This window comes from Melopsittacus undulatus, chromosome 6 (genome assembly GCF_012275295.1).
Source record: "Melopsittacus undulatus isolate bMelUnd1 chromosome 6, bMelUnd1.mat.Z, whole genome shotgun sequence".
NCBI lineage: Eukaryota > Metazoa > Chordata > Aves > Psittaciformes > Psittaculidae > Melopsittacus > Melopsittacus undulatus.
In genome coordinates this window covers 68,404,585-68,422,433 of record NC_047532.1, presented here as the reverse complement: position 1 = coordinate 68,422,433, position 17,849 = coordinate 68,404,585, and the positions used below count along the sequence as shown (strand labels likewise).

Genomic DNA, 17,849 nt, shown 5'->3' with positions numbered 1-17,849 from the left:
CCAGTGCTGGCCCAACACATTAACAGAGGGAAGTACTTTCAGTGCTTCAAATACAAATCTTAACAATTTTAACTTTGATGGTGTTTTACAGCAACCTGCAAACACTTTCAGACCTGACACAGTAAAGAATCAAAAGGAGGTAACATCTCCCTCTGGCTCAAATCCAGTGTGTTTATCTCAGCAAAGCTGACGTTGCCAGACCCTGTATCACTGTTGTGCTGTCACATAAGGAGTGAGGGAGAGAAGGAATGATTCTTAGTTCAGCCTAGGCATATACTTCCACCCTTTGCAGCCTTTCTAGAAGAGAGAAACCTAGGTACAGAGTATAGGGAATTACATTGAACGCCTGTCAGATTCACAGACAGACCATTCCAGCTTGATATGCAATCTACAGTTTTGTTTAGAGTGCAAATATATGGTGACTTGGCAATGGAAGGTATAGATCAATTTCATCACATTGGCATAGATTTCCTAAGTGACAGTGTCTAACTCTTACTGTCCCTGGGCTTTAGTCCCTTCAATGAAAATAGATTGCAACTGTTTCTGATTTCTCCCTCTTCCCTTGCAATGTCTTTGGCTATGAGTACAAATTCTCTCCTTGGGTATGCAGCACTGTCTTTAAATGCTGATGGAATAGTACAGCCAATGTAAAGTTGAGAGTCAGAGCTCAGATAATTCAGAGGAAATACTCCCACTGATGCTGCCTGGCTGTCATGCCCAAACATAGTTATTAGTGTAAAACAGAAATGTGTTGCACAAGGGTTTTTTCCTTTTCAGAATGGCTGTGATGAGACAGAAATTTCTCTGCAAGTTGCAAAAGACCTAGCCCATCCCTGATAATCCTGTGCTTTTTAAAACTGCCTACAAATACAAGTGAAATCCAAAACTCCGTTCCTGCCAAAAAGGCCACATCGCTAACAGTGAAATGGCTTTCCAGTGGCGTGACCTGCAGGGATGCCTGATAAGCACGTAGTCTCTCTCCTGCCAGTTTGGTTTTAGTCAGATCTGAATGACAGAGGCTGACAGTGAAATCCCAGAGCCTCACCCAGAAAGTTCCTCGGCTTTTGGCTGGATGCTTTGTCTGTTATTCTTGGTGTACTCTGCAATCTGCTGTGTGGAGACCTACACTGGCCTTGCACCAGGAAGCTGCAGACTCTCCACACTGTTTCCTCTGGAATAAGTGCCTGAAGAGATCATTTCACTGCAGCATACTGAGGTGTCTGGAGTGCTCCAGTGTCCAGGAGGCAAATGGCAGGAAGCATGGTTTCAGTTACAGGTCAAGAAGGAGCACTCTCCACCTCCGCCACAGCACTTGGGCAAGTCTCTCAGTCTTGCTGTCAAGTATGCTAAAGCTAATCAGACATTGTTCTGCTTAAAGGCATGTCACATTTTCAAAAGCAACTTAGGCTTTTCTCAATTCTGAAGCCTCAGCCCACAGACTTTCCCAAGACAGAGGTGTCTAAACTCTTGAATTACTCTGAAAATGCTTATCTGTTCTGTCAAACCAGTAGGTTGTTGCTCACGTCGCCAGTTCTCAAGATTAACAAGAGCTAGGAAGACAAGTGGCAGAGCCCTTCATGTGTGTCTGCAATTACAATATGCCTCCACACTCCACGGAACCTTGGCTTCAAGCACATGGCACAGTGTGCACTGCTGGGGTCTATTAGTAGCTACATCCAGCTGGAGCAGAGTATTTGTGCAGTATGCAAGAGAACTTTGTCTTCCAGATATGGTATACAAATATGTTATGCTTTGCAATGACATGTTATGTTTTGCTATATTTATGTTTATGTTTTGAAAATGTGAGTAAAAAAAAAACCCAAAGAGATTTAAAAACCAGGGCCCCTCACTTCAGCTCCTCACATGTAAGACAATACTGTTAGGAGACCTGCCTGGACTGTAGTTCTGATTCAGAGGGAAGGTGGTCCTTCAACAGAAGCCTTCACTTACACACATCACTGGCAAACAGTCTCAAAACAATCCACATTTGTAATAGTATTCATCTAAATATTTTAGTTCTTTTGCTCAGGGTATTATGACTCAGGCCTTCAGTTCTGCAGTACAGCTAGTTAAAAACTTCCTGATGAAGTTTTCATCAGCAAATGCAGAGCCAATGTATTTCATTCAAATGTTTCAGAATTGAATGAGATGTTAACCCTCATACATTGCCTGGGTTTCCAGCAGTACCTGAGTTTCTGGCAGAGTGAAGATCTGGTGTTTTCTGGATTTGTGCCTTTCTTGTGAACACTCAAACAGGACCTGAATGGTCCAAAACTTCCATGACAATGGCCCTGGCTCTAGGTTCACAGCCTTAACTAAGTTCCCAAGGTAATACAGTAGACTAAATGGTCCCAAAAAGCTACTAAACAAAATCTTAATGTTCTGAGCCCATGGAGGTCATCCACTCATTAAAGAGCACGACAGTTTCTCAATCAATTTTAAAATGCTTTTAAACCTAATTGAAAACTAAAGTTTTTTTAATGAACCCTGAACAATGCCAACACACAAAAGGGCAGGATCAACTGAAGACCCCAAATCCTCACAAGGAGTATTTTTGTTCCAGAAGAAAACTGCTCCCTCCCCCATCTAAAGACTGTCTTGCCTTCTATTTCTAACCCAATACCTACAAGTTTCTGAAAATACCTTTTCAGCAATGAAAGGTGAACAGTTTTATCCTCAGTGAAAGGACTCCTACATAAACAGAATTTGATCTACACAAATCTCATTTACAGGTTGTTTCTGAAACCTGCAGTTCTATTGACAGATAGAGGATCTCTTGGTATCACTTCTGTTCTGCCTTCACCACTTTTATGGTACTTCAAAGATATATCAAAGCATGGACTACATTACAGCCATGAACAGCACTCTAGGAAGAAAAAAAAGCCCAAGCGCATTAGTGTTAGGGGGCTGCCACTATCCTGGCTGAAAAACACAACTTGGATTGTGAAGGTGATTAACTAGTGAGAGTGCATCCTCCATCAGATAGATTTTTCAGTGTGGGGGCAGCACTGACCCAAGGAGAGTTTAGCGCTGTCATGCAGGAACCACTAAGGTGCAGTTTGTGTCTTGTTACATAGAAGAGCTTACAGACTAGCTGGCTTTTTCCACCCTTGAATACTTGTATGACTGCTTGAACAAAGGGACCCTGCCATTCTCCGATGCAGTCCCATGGCATGACATCAGCAAACATCCCTTTCATACTCATAAACACGAAGGAAAGGAAAAAGTCCAAGTATCCTAGCGCGATGGGGGTGCCGCTGTCCCGCCTGCTGGCCTGTGCAGAAGGACATGCCTCTGAAATTCTAAGACACGGCGGGCCGTGCCGGGGACAGACGCGGCCGGTGGCCGGGTCACCGTCCGCATTGGCCCGAACGCACGGGGCACCCAAACACGGCAGGGCACATACCCCCCGCGGTGCCGCGGCACCCGGAACCCGAGGCGGCGCAGCGCGGCGGTCTGACGTCAGGCTGGCGCTGCCCGCTGGCGCATCGGTCGGGCGGCGAGCGCAGGGCCGGCAGTGGCAGCTGCAGCGGCAGGTGGGTGCGGTGGCGGCGGCGGCCCGGCACCGCGCGGGCTCGGCGGCGAGGGACGGTGGGTCACACCGGGCTGAGCGGAAGCCCGGCTCGGCCTGGCCTGGCCTGACGCGGAGGTCAGCGGGGCCGCGGAGCAGGCCGGGCCGGTGCGGTCGGCGGGCCCGTAGCAGGCGGGGCGGGAGGGGTCTCCCCCGGGAGCGCGGTCAGGCTGTCCGCTGTCAGCCCGGCTGGCGGGAGCGAGCAGCGGGGGACAGAGGTTTCGGGCAGGGCTCAGCGGCCTCTCGTGGGGAGCCGGCCGCGCCCATCCCGCGGCCCGGCGGCGGGTGACGGGCAGGGAGCGTCCGAGTGCTTTGAGGAAGGCGGGGCAGTGACACTGCTGTTTGTCGGGACCAGGCAGAGCCCAAGGGGCAGAGGGGAAGGGAACGGGTCCAGGCCCTGCACGGCACCCGGGAATTCCGGTGGAGCTGTCCCCGGCGGGACAGAGAAGAGGCGAGACGGTGCTTCTGCAAACCGGCCGTGCTGAACACCGAGTCGCTCACGCGTGGGCAGGTCCTGCACTGAGAGCCGCATCTCTCTGTAGAACTAGCCATTGGCTTGTTAAAACTGAAGACAGCGTCATGGAAAAAAGGCCTGCACAGAGCTAATTGCAGAGTCAAAGAGTTCCAAAAATAGAAAACTTGTTTTGTTATTAACGGGGGGAAAGGGCAAATAGGGTTACACCTGAACACTCCTCCGAGCCTGAAATCTGGGGAATGAAGTAACAGCAAGGTGTCAGCAGGCACAGTTGGTCGCCTGGATCTCAGCTCCGGGGTTAAACCCCTTCCACCTGCCTGGACCATGGAGTTGGGTCCATTGCTAGTTTGACTGCATTAAACAAAATGGCTGTAGTAATTGCAAGCTGAAGGTAGAAACACTTGATTTGTCTTGAAGTTTGCTCTTACTAGCAGCCAGCCACATTTGAGAACAAGAAGTGAACTGGAATAGATTGTTGGATATTCCACTTATTCTGTGTGACAAAGGAAAACTGTTATTCCCGGAAGCAGGAAGGAATAGCCCTACCTACTTTGCTGCATTTACTCTTAACCTGTGTTCAGTTTAGGGTGCTACTACTTTCAGATTTCAGTCACCAAGGAACTTCTGTTGAGGTTGGTGATAAACTGACTTATCTTTGTTTAAATCCCATTTCCCATGTTGGTTGCACTGAGCTAGTTTAACAATACTACTCAGTTGCAACTGGTCTTGCCAAGTATCTCCTATCTCTACAAGTATTCTTTTAAACATAATGTGGGTTGACTGTGAATCAACAAGACTTCAAGTGAGTCTTGTGCTTAAAAGGGATCAAATAAGAGTATCTGATTGTCTTTGCACCTCCTACTGCAGTGCTTACAGATTGTTCTGTGTGATTCCTTGCTCTCTATGCAGAGCTGAAGTTTGGGGTACTAAACTCTGTGTTGGGAAGATGTTGTTGTGTCTGGGATTGCATGTAAGGTGCTGTACAGCAGCTGAAGCCTCTTGCTGTTGTAGCCCTAGGTAGCTGCGAGCCATTCTGTAATGTGAGACTGAGTTATTCTGTAATCATAGGCAAAACTTGTCAGGAGTTGTGTTTTCTTCTTCATTTCCTCCTCTTTATGTGTTTAAATTAAATCTAACGATGCTGTTGTATTAAGAGTAGGTTAAAGGCAGCAACAAGCATTCAATGGCCTAATCTAGCACTTGCAACAGAACTGAAGTTCACCCAAGTTCTTTATTGGCTCTTAGACTACTGAAAGGCTTCTGGAAATATACAGTGATTTCACCTTCATGGGCAAACTAGAAGACATAGAAACAGTATTGGAGAGACCTATTCCTGTGAAAATGGGGAACGAGAAGACTATTTCCTTGTAAAGGATTATCTAGGGGGAGAAGAACATATACTGAGGTGGTGGGAGGATGAGGCTCAGGCCCTTTGTAGTGCTTTGTTACTTTGGAAGAATAAACTGGCCTCTGTTTCTGAAGCCGTCTCTCTGTAGGAAGGTGACAACAGCATGCTTAGACCTCAGAGCAGGACTGGGTGACAGGATTAAAGCAGGGTAGGAGTTTGACACTCCCTTTCAGCACGCTGTCAGCTAAATGTTTGTTTCCCCAGCAAGCTGGTACAAAAGCCAAGAGTAAGAGGTTTATCTTGGAGTTTAAACTTCAACTGGAGGTGGTTCTCACGATCACGGCCAACCCTGTTCTGGATGTGGCATTCCTTCAATATGAAATCCTACTGCTACAGTCTTGTGTGTTACAGTATTTGCCCACTACTGTGAAGAGCACACAGCTAAAAGTAATATCCAATAGATGGCTTATTTACATCTATCAGAAAATAAATGGATGTTACTAACTTTATATTTTACTAGAAGACAACAAAACTCTCCTCCATCCCCTCCCCAGCTTTAGAGACATTCGTTGTCTGGGATAAATTCCCCTGTTTATCAAATCTGCTCTGCCACCTTTCCCCACCCCTTCCCCCCCTTATGCTGCTACAAGTAGAATTATCTGGTAGGTTTAAGTATCCATCTCTCATATTGGCTTACATGCCCCACAAATAATACAAAAAAGGCAGCCTTCTCAAGGGAGGCTTATAATGCTTCTGTTCTTGCTTTTCTTGGTCAGTTACATGCAGATAGTTGTGGTTTTATTAATCCATTTTAGAACAACAGTCTACATCATTATGCTATAAAATAAAAACATCCAATTCATCTTGGAGGAAGCTAGTGATGACTTGGAAGAAATACAGGTCATAAAACTGGCTTTCTTCTTCCTGTTTAACTATTTCAGCTTTTGTTTTGGCTGGACTTTGAGCCCGTGAATTAAAAATAAAACTGAAGAGGAAGTACAGAAAAAGGGAGGTAGGGAAGAAATGAGGGTGCTTAGTAACTTAAGACTGCGGAATACAGGAAGCACACGTATGCTAAGAGAACAGTTTTGCAAGGAACTGGTGGTGACTCAGGAAGCAGTCACTGCAGCCTGTCTTTTCCCCATGTTTCAAGAGTGGTACCTGTAAGCTTGTGTGTTTTCCAGTTAAACTTAATAATGGTCTCCGATATTCATGTTGAATTGCTACAGTTACATGTGTTAAGTCCTAGCATACTAGCTGTGCCTTACTGAGTATCTTCAGCTGAGATCTGCTGTGTCTGCCTGCAATACTAGCCAGATACACGCAGCTGTAATATATGATACTATATCTTGAAGTGCCTCTTTCTAATATATGATTGTGAAATACTGACAACTGCTTTTCTCCCCCTCATCTTCTGCTTCTGTCCAGTAGATTCAGCAACAATGGCATTTGTGAAGAGTGGATGGCTGCTCCGGCAAAGTAAGTCACAGTGGGCAGTTTACCTCCTTTTCTCCCCAGTGTATCTAACATCACAGCAACTTAGTAATTCCCAGGTCTTTCTTAAAGTCTCTAGCTATGGGTTGTTTTTTGTTCTCTTTTTTTGTTGGTTTGGTTTTCTTGACCTTTAGCACACTTCACAAAAAGACCTGCCATGCCAGCATTTCTGTGTGACCTTTCAGGTATACCACTGGGAAGCAGGTTATACCATATCTGAGTTATCTGACTGGCATTCAGCTTCAGATGCTGCTGTGTAATTAGTGCTATATAAGTGGAGACTTGGAAACTTCACCTGACACCTTAATGTCTTCAATTAGTCATGCCCTCTCCTTGTTCTTGCAGCAAGTCAGAACTAAAGCACCAGGTTATGCACTTAAACTCAGTTGTGACTCTGCATATTAGATAAAATATGGAACCCAATTCTGTAGTATTCTGAAGTGGGGATGTTTTAGTACAGGATTTTGCTTGGCATCTCAGAGTATCTGGGGCAGTTGTGAAGGATCTATTGGTTTTGTTAGCTCTAGGACACAAATACTTCCCAATATGTGCTCTCAAAAGTGACTGTCTGATGTTTAAGGTACTATTTTGCGGCGCTGGAAGAAGAACTGGTTTGACCTGTGGTCTGATGGCCGCTTAATATTCTATGATGATCAAAATCGCCATGATATAGAAGATAAAATCCACATGCGAATCCATTGCATCAACCTCAGAGTGGGGAATGAATGTCGAGGTAATAATGAACCCTTCAGGATTTGTGTATTTAGAGATTCTTCACAACTCCAGTGCCTTCCCAGCATACCATTTACAACACTACTGCAGAAGTAAACTCCTCCAAGAAGTGTGCAACTTTCTTGTTGTTAAAGAAACCCATTCCACTCACCTCCCAAAAAACCCCAACCCAGCCAACTATTAAATTCCCCTACAGACACCCAGGGCATGATAGCATCACATGACAGATTAGGTTAGAGTTTGATACTTCCTTTAAAATTCAGTGAAGACAGGGTACTGTGTATGCAGGTGGCAGGCATGCACATGAGAATGGGATATTCACAGTAAACCTGTGTGTCTGATTATAATGTTACCGGAGTAATTATAGTGCTGTCTGGAGTGAGAGGCAGGACAAGAAATGGAAACCTCAGCAGATTTTCTTCAAGTATTACTAATTTCACTTCTAGCATTCGCTACTACTCCACTTGATGCTGACACAAGTGTTGGAGAGTACTTATTGCTAAGTATGAATTGGTTCTGCCATACAACACTTGAATTTCTTAGGAATGATGTTTAAAGCTACTTACTTTCAGGACTGTCTAAAGAATAAGAACAGGTTATTTCCTTTTGTAATTTGCTCTCATGCCACAGAAGGCAGCTACAACTGGCCCTAGTTTATTTTGTCCTGCCTTTTGCATAAATTGTCCCCCTTCTTGTAAATGTGATCATGAAATTCTGGTTATCAATATTTCATCACTCATCTCTTTTTTTCTGACTCAGATTTCCAGCCTCCAGAAGGGAAGCAGAGAGATTGTTTACTGCAGATTGTTTGCCGTGATGGGAAGACAGTCAACCTCTGTGCAGAAAGTGCAGATGACTGCCTGTAAGTCTGCCAGAGAATACTGGTTTTGCTGCCTCTCCTCATTTACCTTTTTCTCTCTCTTCCTAATAATTGTTGTACCTTCATATATTCAGAGAAGCATTTTAAGAAAGTTTTCAAGCAAATAAAATCAGTCTTTCAGTGAAAAAAATACAGCTCTCTTAGAAGTTATCTAGCTCATGCAAACTGACTACAAGATAACTCACTGAAAACACTGAAGGCTGAGGAGTAAAAGAATCTTATTAATACAGTTAATGCAAGACTTGCTGAACAGATGGTGTTCTTTTTTCACCTTTCCCATTCTTCAAGCAGTACATGACCCTGCATAGCTCAAGGACATCCCAGTCAGTGGTGAAAGGAAGAATACTCCATTATTGTGAACTTTCAGCTGAGCTCGGCTCTATATAGTTTGATAACTTCTATCGTCAGTGTTTGCCAAGTATGTGTGGTGCTTTGAGCATGCTCCCAGCCATATGGCATAGGAGTATCTGTGTGAAGTGTATGTACCTTCTGTTCAAACAGAGCACCAAGACCCACACTGTCTAGTCAGCACAGATGCAACTGGTCAGGCAGGAGAAACAACTTCCCTGGTTCTCATCCTATTCCTTTATCCTAATGTGTGGCTGCACATTACCTACCTGTTGTGCTTGCAGTGAAGACCTTTAAAAAACTGCATCTCTTCCTTCTCATGTTCCTCCTCATGCCTTCTCAGTTCTGCAAAGAAAGTAATTCTTTGTCAGTCTTAGAATCATAGAATCATAGAATAGTTAGGGTTGGAAAGGACCTTAAGATCATCTAGTTCCAACCCCCTGCCATAGGCTGGGACACCTCACACTAAACCATATCACCCAAGGCTTCATCCAACCTGGCCTTGAACACTGCCAGGGATGGAGTATTCACAACCTCCATGGGCAACCCATTCCAGTACCTCACCTTTCTGCATTCATTTTAGTATCACTGGGCTTTGACCTGTGCAATGGCTTAAACTGTGTTCCTGCAGTACCTCTAGTTACTAACCCTTTTTTTTTTCAATAGACCTAAAAATAAGAAGTGGTATTAATTTTTGTCAGTGTTCCACTAAACAATGGGCTTGTTTTTGCAGGGCATGGAAAATTGCTCTCCAGGATGCCAGGACAAACCCAGTAAGTGCACTGGCTAGACTTTATACTGACAGAGAAGCAACACATTGGTGTTATGTGTGGTTCAGCAGTTTACTTCTAAAATTATGTTTCATACCTCCCTACTACAGAAAAACAGGGTCATAAGCATGATGGCTTGTGGGCAGGGAGAAGAATGATCTGGGTCATAGAATCATAGAATAGTTAGGGTTGGAAAGGACCTTAAGATCATCTAGTTCCAACCCCTCTGCCATGGGCAGGGACACCTCACACTAAACCATATCACCCAAGGCTTCATCCAACCTGGCCTTGAACACTGCCAGGGATGGAGCATTCGCTACCTCCCTGGGCAACCCATTCCAGTACCTCACCACCCTCACAGTAAAGAATTTCTTCCTTATATCCAGTCTAAACCTCTGCTGTTTAAGTTTCAACCCGTTACCTCTTGTCCTATCGCTACAGTCCCTAATGAAGAGTCCCTCCCCAGCATCCCTGTAGGTCCCCCTCAGATATTGGAAGGCTGCTATGAGGTCTCCACGCAGCCTTCTCTTCTCCAGGCTGAACAGCCCCAACTTTCTCAGCCTGTCTTCATATGGGAGGTGCTCCAGTCCCCTGATCATCCTCGTGGCCTCCTCTGGACTTGTTCTAACAGTTCCATGTCCTTTTTATGTTGAGGACACCAGAACTGCACACAATACTCCAAGTGAGGTCTCACGAGAGCAGAGTAGAGGGGCAAGATCACCTCCTTTGATCTGCTGGTCACGCTCCTCTTGATGCAGCCCAGGACACGGTTGGCTTTCTGGGCTGTGAGTGCACACTGAAGCCAGCTCATGTTCATTTTCTCATTGACCAGCACCCCCAAGTCCTTCTCTGCAGGGCTGCTGTGAGTTTCCTTTTTGCCCAGCCTATAGCGGTGCCTGGGATTGCTCCTACTCAGGTGTAGGACCTTGCACTTGTTATGGTTAAACTTCATGAGGTTGGCATCAGCCCACCTCACAAGTGTGTCAAGGTCCCTCTGGATGGCATTCCTTCCCTCTAGCGTATCAACAGAACCACACAGCTTGGTGTCATCGGCAAACTTGCTGAGGGCACACTCAATTCCATTGTCCATGTCAGCGACAAAGATATTAAACAAGACCGGTCCCAACACCGTTCCCTGGGGGACACCACTCGTTACTGGTCTCCAGCCGGACATTGAACCGTTGACCACAACTCTTTGAGTGGGACCATCCAGCCAGTTCTTTATCCACCAAGTGGTCCACCTATCAAATTGATGACACTCTAATTTAGAGACGAATCACTAGCACATGCCATCCTTGCAGCAAAGTCTAGGCACATACATGCTGGGTGGAAGTGAATGACTTCAGAGAATGATCTGTGTGTGGAAGTGAATGTTTGGGAAGCTGGCCTGTAAGGGAAGTGGCGCTGAAGCTGTGGGCAAGAAGTAAAGCTGCAACAACTAAAAATTCACTTTCCACTCTTAGCGTTTGCTGCCTACATGTACAGTGCTAAAGGAGGCTTATTGCAAAGAAGCTGTTTGTTAATGCAGATCCATTACATTGTGGGATGCTTTCTGGTGGAGAGTAGGGGAGCATGAGGTTCTTGGAGGGGACTGCGGGCATGCTGAAGAGTACATTACCTCTGCATTGGCATGCTAGCTGCGGAGAGTGAAGAGGTCAGTTACCATAAAATTCTCTCTGTGACTCCTGGAGTTCTCTAGAGAACTCTGTCTTTGGGGAACCACATCCATCCACTTGTGGGTACTGTATTTTTTCCTCCAGACTGCCTTCTCGAGTACTCTTCAGCACTAGCTTTCCTTATATGGCTAGACTAAACCAACCTGAGATGTTCCTGTTTCATGAGGAAATGCTGGCTTTTAAAGAAGTTTGTATGATTTTTTTGATTTTTGTACTGAGGCATCTGTCTTATGATATAACTAAGATCTGTCAAAATACAAAGCAAATGCTTGTCATAGTTTTGACTGCCCTGGACAGAAGTGCCTCTGACTGCAGCCATGCCATGCTGCTTCATGGTGTTAAATAAGAAGTGAAGGAATTGTGTTCATGCAGGGAACATGACACTCATGGTCTGTCTGATATAGCCTTGGGGGCTTTATCTTGCTTATGTGGGAGATGGTGACTCCTGGTTTTAGGAGTTAGGAACTGCTGGTTTTCATGCCTTTTGACACTTGGCTGCCAGCCCTGATAGGATGGCATTCAAAACTTGCCAATGCATCACCTTTGTCAGCCAAGGCAGACCCCTGCTACTGAAAGTAGAGCTGGTAGCTCTCTGCACAAGTAGTGTCATAAGTTGGCACTTTCCAAAGCAATTATAGATTTACAGTAAGGACTTGAAGTAATCGGGTAACTGTGTTTGAGTCCATCTCTAGCTGTGTGACACACCTTTCAAAAATACCGAACATCTAGCGCTGCCTTTACTAGGATAGGAGGGCGATCACCCCAGCTTTGAGAACTATGTCATTTACAGATGTTTGCAGGCTGGTGTCACAAGTTCAAATGTGTTTCAAGCAATCCTTAGAATCTCCAGTGTAAGACTGACCTGGGATATAGACATACTATGCCCTCGAAAGTCTTTCTAAAGTCCAGGTACAAGAGACAATAGGAACATTCACTTGTAAATGAAAAAAAGAGACCTGTTCTTTTTCTTGGAATAGGACACTAAGAACATCACTGTGTATTTCCAATACCATATGCAAGAATACAAGGCTACTGTAACAACCTTTACTTTGAGAGTAATTTATCACCTTTGCCTGATAGCTTCCTTCAAAAAGGATCAGAATTATAGGTGGCATTTGCAGTGTAGTTCCCTAAAAACAGTCAAGCCCCCCAGTCCTTACAGTTACACCTCTCGTACTGTATTTTTTTAGCCGCCTCACAGCCAGGACGACAGGTGGCCAAGAACTGTGACAGTGTTCTGCTATAATGTTCAGGTGCCACTTCTGGCTACTGCGTTTGTGTTCTTATCTGTTCTTGCAGAGCTTAGTGATACTACTCTAGAGCACTGGGAAGCAGCTAGCTTACTTGTGAAAACTTGTTTGTCTGAAAACAGAGGATGAACGAGAGGGTAATTTCTAAAACTGAGGCTGTGAAATGATGGGGTTGGTGTGCTTGCGTGTACATGTGTGCATGTGTGTGCACACAGAGGTAAGAGATTTTATGGCTCTTTCCAGCAATTGATGTGGCATTTGTATTCTTCCAGGTCTGCTCTCCAAATAGTTTCTTTTTGAAGTGCTTGATAAGATATTCATAGTATGTCTGAAGGTTACTCTTTCTTTGGGGTCATTCAGTTTTAATCCTTGAGCTGCTCTAACTGGGTGTCTGTAGGAAAAGGTGATAACTGCTACCTTTCCATGGTGTTTAGGGCTACATGGGATCTGATGTGATGTATGATGAGACAGCCATTTCCTCAGCTCCTCCTCCCTACACAGCGTATGCCACACCATCACCTGAGGTAAGAGTTTCAGTCAGGAAGCATTAAACATTTAGTCCTTCAAGAACTCAAACTGTACTCCTGGATATAACTGTGAGTTTCACAGTTACATCCAGCTTTGAGGTTTGTACAAAAGGAGAGAAAGGCACTAACGATCTATTGTCACTCCTGTTTGAGATGGATTTTCTTTGAAGGGGATGAGGTAGATTTGGTTGGGAGGTAGATAAAGGATAGCTGCTTAGAGAACTTGGAAAATACAGCTTCTTAGAGACAGGGCATAAGTTATTTAGCTGATCTTGAAAGATACTGGCTATGCAGCTCTTAACATAAGGAGGTGGGACTACACTTTCACATTGTGTAAGAACTGGAAGGATACAAAATGAGGAGTTTTAAAAATAGGATTTAATGACTGGAGCTGTCACATTTAACACATAAGGATTTTGTTGTATCCAAGATGTCATAGCAACACAATAACTAGCTTCTGGATGCACTGTTCTTTTGCAGTGGAGAAGGAGCAGCATTGGGGCTGAACCTATATACATTGTGCATTTCTGGATGTTGTAACCTATGTGCAGTGAAACACAAAGGGATAGTTGGGGTAATATTACTTGTTGCATTACAGTTGTACTGCTCTAGCCCCTTGCTGTTAGAAAGAGTTGTTAAGAACTAGATGTGGTGCTGGGAGCTGTATCAGGGCTAGTAGTGGGCCTCCTCTTTTGGGGAACAAAGTTGCTTCCAAAATATACAGCTACAGAGTATTTGTCCCAAATCTGACATTCACTTGCACTGTGATAGGGACAAGGTGGTTGGAGTTTCTTGGGATCCTGCCTACCTCACAGCCCTCCAGAGAGCTCTTACTGGCATGAGGGCAGAGAGGAGAAGCTGGTAAGGCTGCTGTGGCTCTCTGCCTGATGATCCAAAACCTGCCTCTGCCATTCAGCATCCAGGAAGGGAAGAGAGTGAATGCTGCTAAGGAGCACTTATTTTTTCAAGCAGCTGTTCTGAATCCTTTCAAGGGAGTAGACAGATTATATCAGTATACACTGGGTATTTTATTTGAAGTTTGACTGCATTAAAAATGAGGGAGAATTGAACAAAATGTGTAATTGGGTAGAAAGCAAAGAATACTGTTGTAATGGACATTTTTTAATTTCACCAGGTTTATGGCTATGGCTATGATCAGTACAATGGTGTGTATCCACCTCCTGGTCCTCAAGTCTTCTATGCCTCCAATGGACAAGCTTATGCTGTTCCCTACCAGTATCCATACCAAGGTAATCAATATCAACCATATCTTTTACCTTCCTGTAGAAGCTATGCGAGTTAGTATTTCTGTCTTGAATTCTATTAATCACCATCCTTTACCACCCACCACTCCAGCACAGCAGTGGTGGAAAGAAACCTGACATGTAGCTAGAACCAATACCCCTTAACCTTTCACAACAAAGCAAATGCAGTGAAATTTGTGATTTAACTTAGTACAAGTGATTTAACGTCCCAGTGTGATCCCAACATAAGTTACCATCCCTGTGTGATCCTAACTTAACTTACTTTGTAAATTCTTAGAAGCACACAGAACTCTCAACTACAGTAGGCAGCATGTTTTCTAAGATAGAAGAGCCAGAACAAGATTGATTCATTACTCCATATTGGGCATTGGTGGAGATTTTCATTCATCTGTCCTCTTATACCTAGCTTAATTATTTCAACACTAATGTTCAGCTATGGCCTCAGAATTAAGCGCAAGTTTCAAAGGTAAATCCACTTCCAAAGCATGGTTGTAACTGGTTCCTTCCATGCATGCTGGCATCATCGGTCGAAGGAAGAAGGGGAAATAGTGGGCCTGTTTTGAAATTGCAACACATGGTATTAAGATAGACATTTCTCTTGCCCTCCTCCTAACAATCTCATATCACCTAGGACCTTATGGGCAGCCACCTGCAAACCATGTCATCATTCGAGAGCGTTACCGTGACAGCGATGGAGATCTTGCACTGGGCATGCTTGCTGGAGCAGCAACTGGAATGGCTCTGGGATCATTATTCTGGGTCTTCTAGATTACCCATTCCTTATCTTTGTAGTTCCAAAACCCTTTACTGTGTGCAATAATATATTGGCAATGTTGTTTACTGTTAAACTCTAAGAAATGCAATAGTTATTTTTCAGTAGTGACATCTTAATAACTGATTCTTAACTGTCCTAAGGAGAGTCTAAAGGCACCATTTAGTTAAGTGGTTGGAGATGGCATGTGCTGCTCTTGAATTCTGTTCTAATAGCTGGAGTTAACAAAGATTTGTACTGACGAGGATCAATATGAGCACCAGTGTAACATGGTAGCAGTCACTAGCTTTATGAACAGGCTGTTACTGTAATTTCAGTGGAAAAAAGGTGATTTGGGGGGGATCTAAAATCTGGTCCAGATAGGTGGTTTAAAGGAACCCTGTATTAGCGTGTATGTACTACTGGCTCTAAACATTCCCTGGACAAACACACAGCTCAGCAGAAACTCCTTAGCATTAGGTAGCATACCATGCTTGAGGACTTTTGTTATCGAACTTTCCTGCAGATGATAGTGTATTTTCTTAGTTGGAGTCATGTACTTGTCTCTCACCCCATCCAGGTGAGGTTGTTTTTGAGAACGTATAAGCAAACCACTAAGAAGTGGCAGCACTCCTCAGTTGTTTTATTCTCCCAGAAATGTGAATGCCCAGTAGCAAGGAAGACCAATGTTTGTTCTTTCACCTCCCTCTTTATCCTGAATCACTCTTCTCCAGTCAGATGGAAGTAGTGGATCTCTGGTTTTGAAAGTGGTCTTCCTTGTCTGTAGAACAGTCACCTCAGACACTGTACCAACTGCACTGCTAAGGAAGAGATCACTGTCCAATGTATTGCTATTGTTCTGCAGTCTGCAGGAGACCTATCTTGAACAACCCTTGCCCTGTTGGGCCTATCAGGACCCCTTTGCAGACAGTAACAGTCAAGAGCGGAGAGACAAACAGCACAAGCAGACCTTGCACACAGGCACTTTGATATCAGCTGCCTTGCTGAGGCTAGAATACATCTGCCTCTTAGCCTCCAAGGTTTACCAAATCAGGTTCATTATCTGCAGCTAGTTTTGAGCACAGCTGAGCCTGGGTTTGTTCTATGCACACTCTCCCCTCCCATTCAGCCGGTCTTGTCTTCCTTCCATGGTTTGTTAAGGAAAACACTCCAAGGAACCTGGCTGGCTTTGCTTGTTTGACTGGTTCCTTACACAATGTGCTTCTGCAAGCTGCTGTGCTATGGAGTGTAACCTGGAGTGCAACTGTTATGTATATTATGTGGCCTGTTACCTGATCCTATTATAATCCATGCTGAGCTGCGCTTGGCAGGGAAAAGAAAACTCTGAAGAAATGCACATGCTTTCTTATTCAGGTAAAAGAGGCAGGGTGCCTAAATGAGTTGTTTATAGTAAGAGGACTTATTTTTATACTTCCACTTTCAGCTTCCTGTATTCATACTGGTTTAATATGTTAAGTCTTTCTTATGCTTTCAGAAGTTGGTTAATTTCCTTAAGGTTCATGGAGTTTCAGGTATGTCAGGAAAGCTGAAAAGAGATGAGAACTTTCACCCATGGAAATTTAGATCAAGCCCCCAAGCTTTTCCATTTCATCCAAAAGCTGTCTTGGGTCTATCCTGCGTATTAAAGGAATAGAGGTCTTGGACAAGAGTTTGGGTAGCAGCCAGGGGAAACACTAAGCTTTCATGAGTCTTAGGACAAACTCAACAAACTGAAATCATCGGAAGTAAACAGACAGATGTAATCCTGGCTGCATTACTAAGAGTGGGCCTAATCCAAGGAATGTAAATATCATACAAGAAACTGGCTCAGAACTGTACACTAATATGCATGCATGTCTTTTCACTGATTAATACAAGCTGCATATGTTCTGCCAGTGGTATGTACTGAAAGGACTTGGAGGTTCAAAAGAGGACTAAAGTGAAAGTTTCCTATTGCTAGTCCAAACCACAAGAAATTGGAGTACACTACTGAAGTTCTCGGAGAGGCCAGGTACCCTGGAGGTCAGAAAGAGACTGTGACTATCTGGAACTTAAGTGAACAAACATTTCAACCCTTTTTAAACCTTGAGATAACCCTGAAGCTGATTACAGGTCTACACTGCTGTTTAGTTTGCGCTTTGCAATGTAACTAGTTCTGCAAAATGCCTTCATGTCCTCTTGTTCCTCTGTGATACTTAGCTTGTAAGGGGGGGGAGAGAGAATAAAACAATTGAACAATGTTGTGATTTCTTTTGAGTTTCATAGTAATTGTGAAAGAATAGATCAAAGTGAATCAGCTGGTCATTTATTTTAAGCTCAAAGTTTTATTGTGTGGGTTTATGGGGGTTTGTTTTGGTTTTGTTTTTTTTTTTGTTTCTTGAAGAGCTGTTGATCACAGCAGGGGAACATGGAGTCTCTTCCTCTCTCACAAAGTAACTGCATCTAGATCCTTAGTTTCTTCCAGTGAAGTATATAAGATAAAGACTCTGCTGATTGCAAAACATTCCTATGTTGAATTCAAAGCAAGAATTGCTCTTTTTAAAAATTCAAACTGAAGTAAATCTCCGTTAAAAAAAATAACCCTACCCCTTCTCCAGGGGAAAAAGGTAACAAATTGAAGCTGAAGATTCTAGTTCCATCTTAGTAACAATAGGCTGCTTTTCTACAAAAATTAGGAGCTACTTGTTCTATCCTGTTAGTACTGGCATTTAGAAGCTAGAAAGCAAGTGTACAAAACTCTGCCAGAGCATATAATCAAGAGA

The 17,849-nt window shown here is 44.0% G+C and overlaps 1 protein-coding gene across 2 annotated transcripts; it reads left to right on the top strand.

The window, feature by feature from the left end:
• The first annotated feature begins 3,386 nt into the window (after positions 1 to 3,386).
• On the top strand, positions 3,387 to 17,327 carry PLEKHB2 (pleckstrin homology domain containing B2). Of its 2 annotated transcripts, none has more exons than XM_034063882.1 (8): positions 3,387 to 3,536; positions 6,826 to 6,873; positions 7,469 to 7,621; positions 8,380 to 8,482; positions 9,582 to 9,621; positions 12,979 to 13,068; positions 14,207 to 14,321; positions 14,968 to 17,327. In XM_034063882.1, the coding sequence occupies exons 2-8, from the start codon at positions 6,837 to 6,839 to the stop codon at positions 15,102 to 15,104; spliced, it is 675 nt and encodes a 224-aa protein (XP_033919773.1). In that variant the 5' UTR covers positions 3,387 to 3,536; positions 6,826 to 6,836; the 3' UTR covers positions 15,105 to 17,327. The 2 variants fall into 2 exon arrangements, with proteins under 2 accessions (XP_033919773.1, XP_033919774.1); XM_034063883.1 differs by having other exon boundaries at positions 3,457 to 3,536; positions 6,823 to 6,873.
• Positions 17,328 to 17,849: the final 522 nt, after the last annotated feature.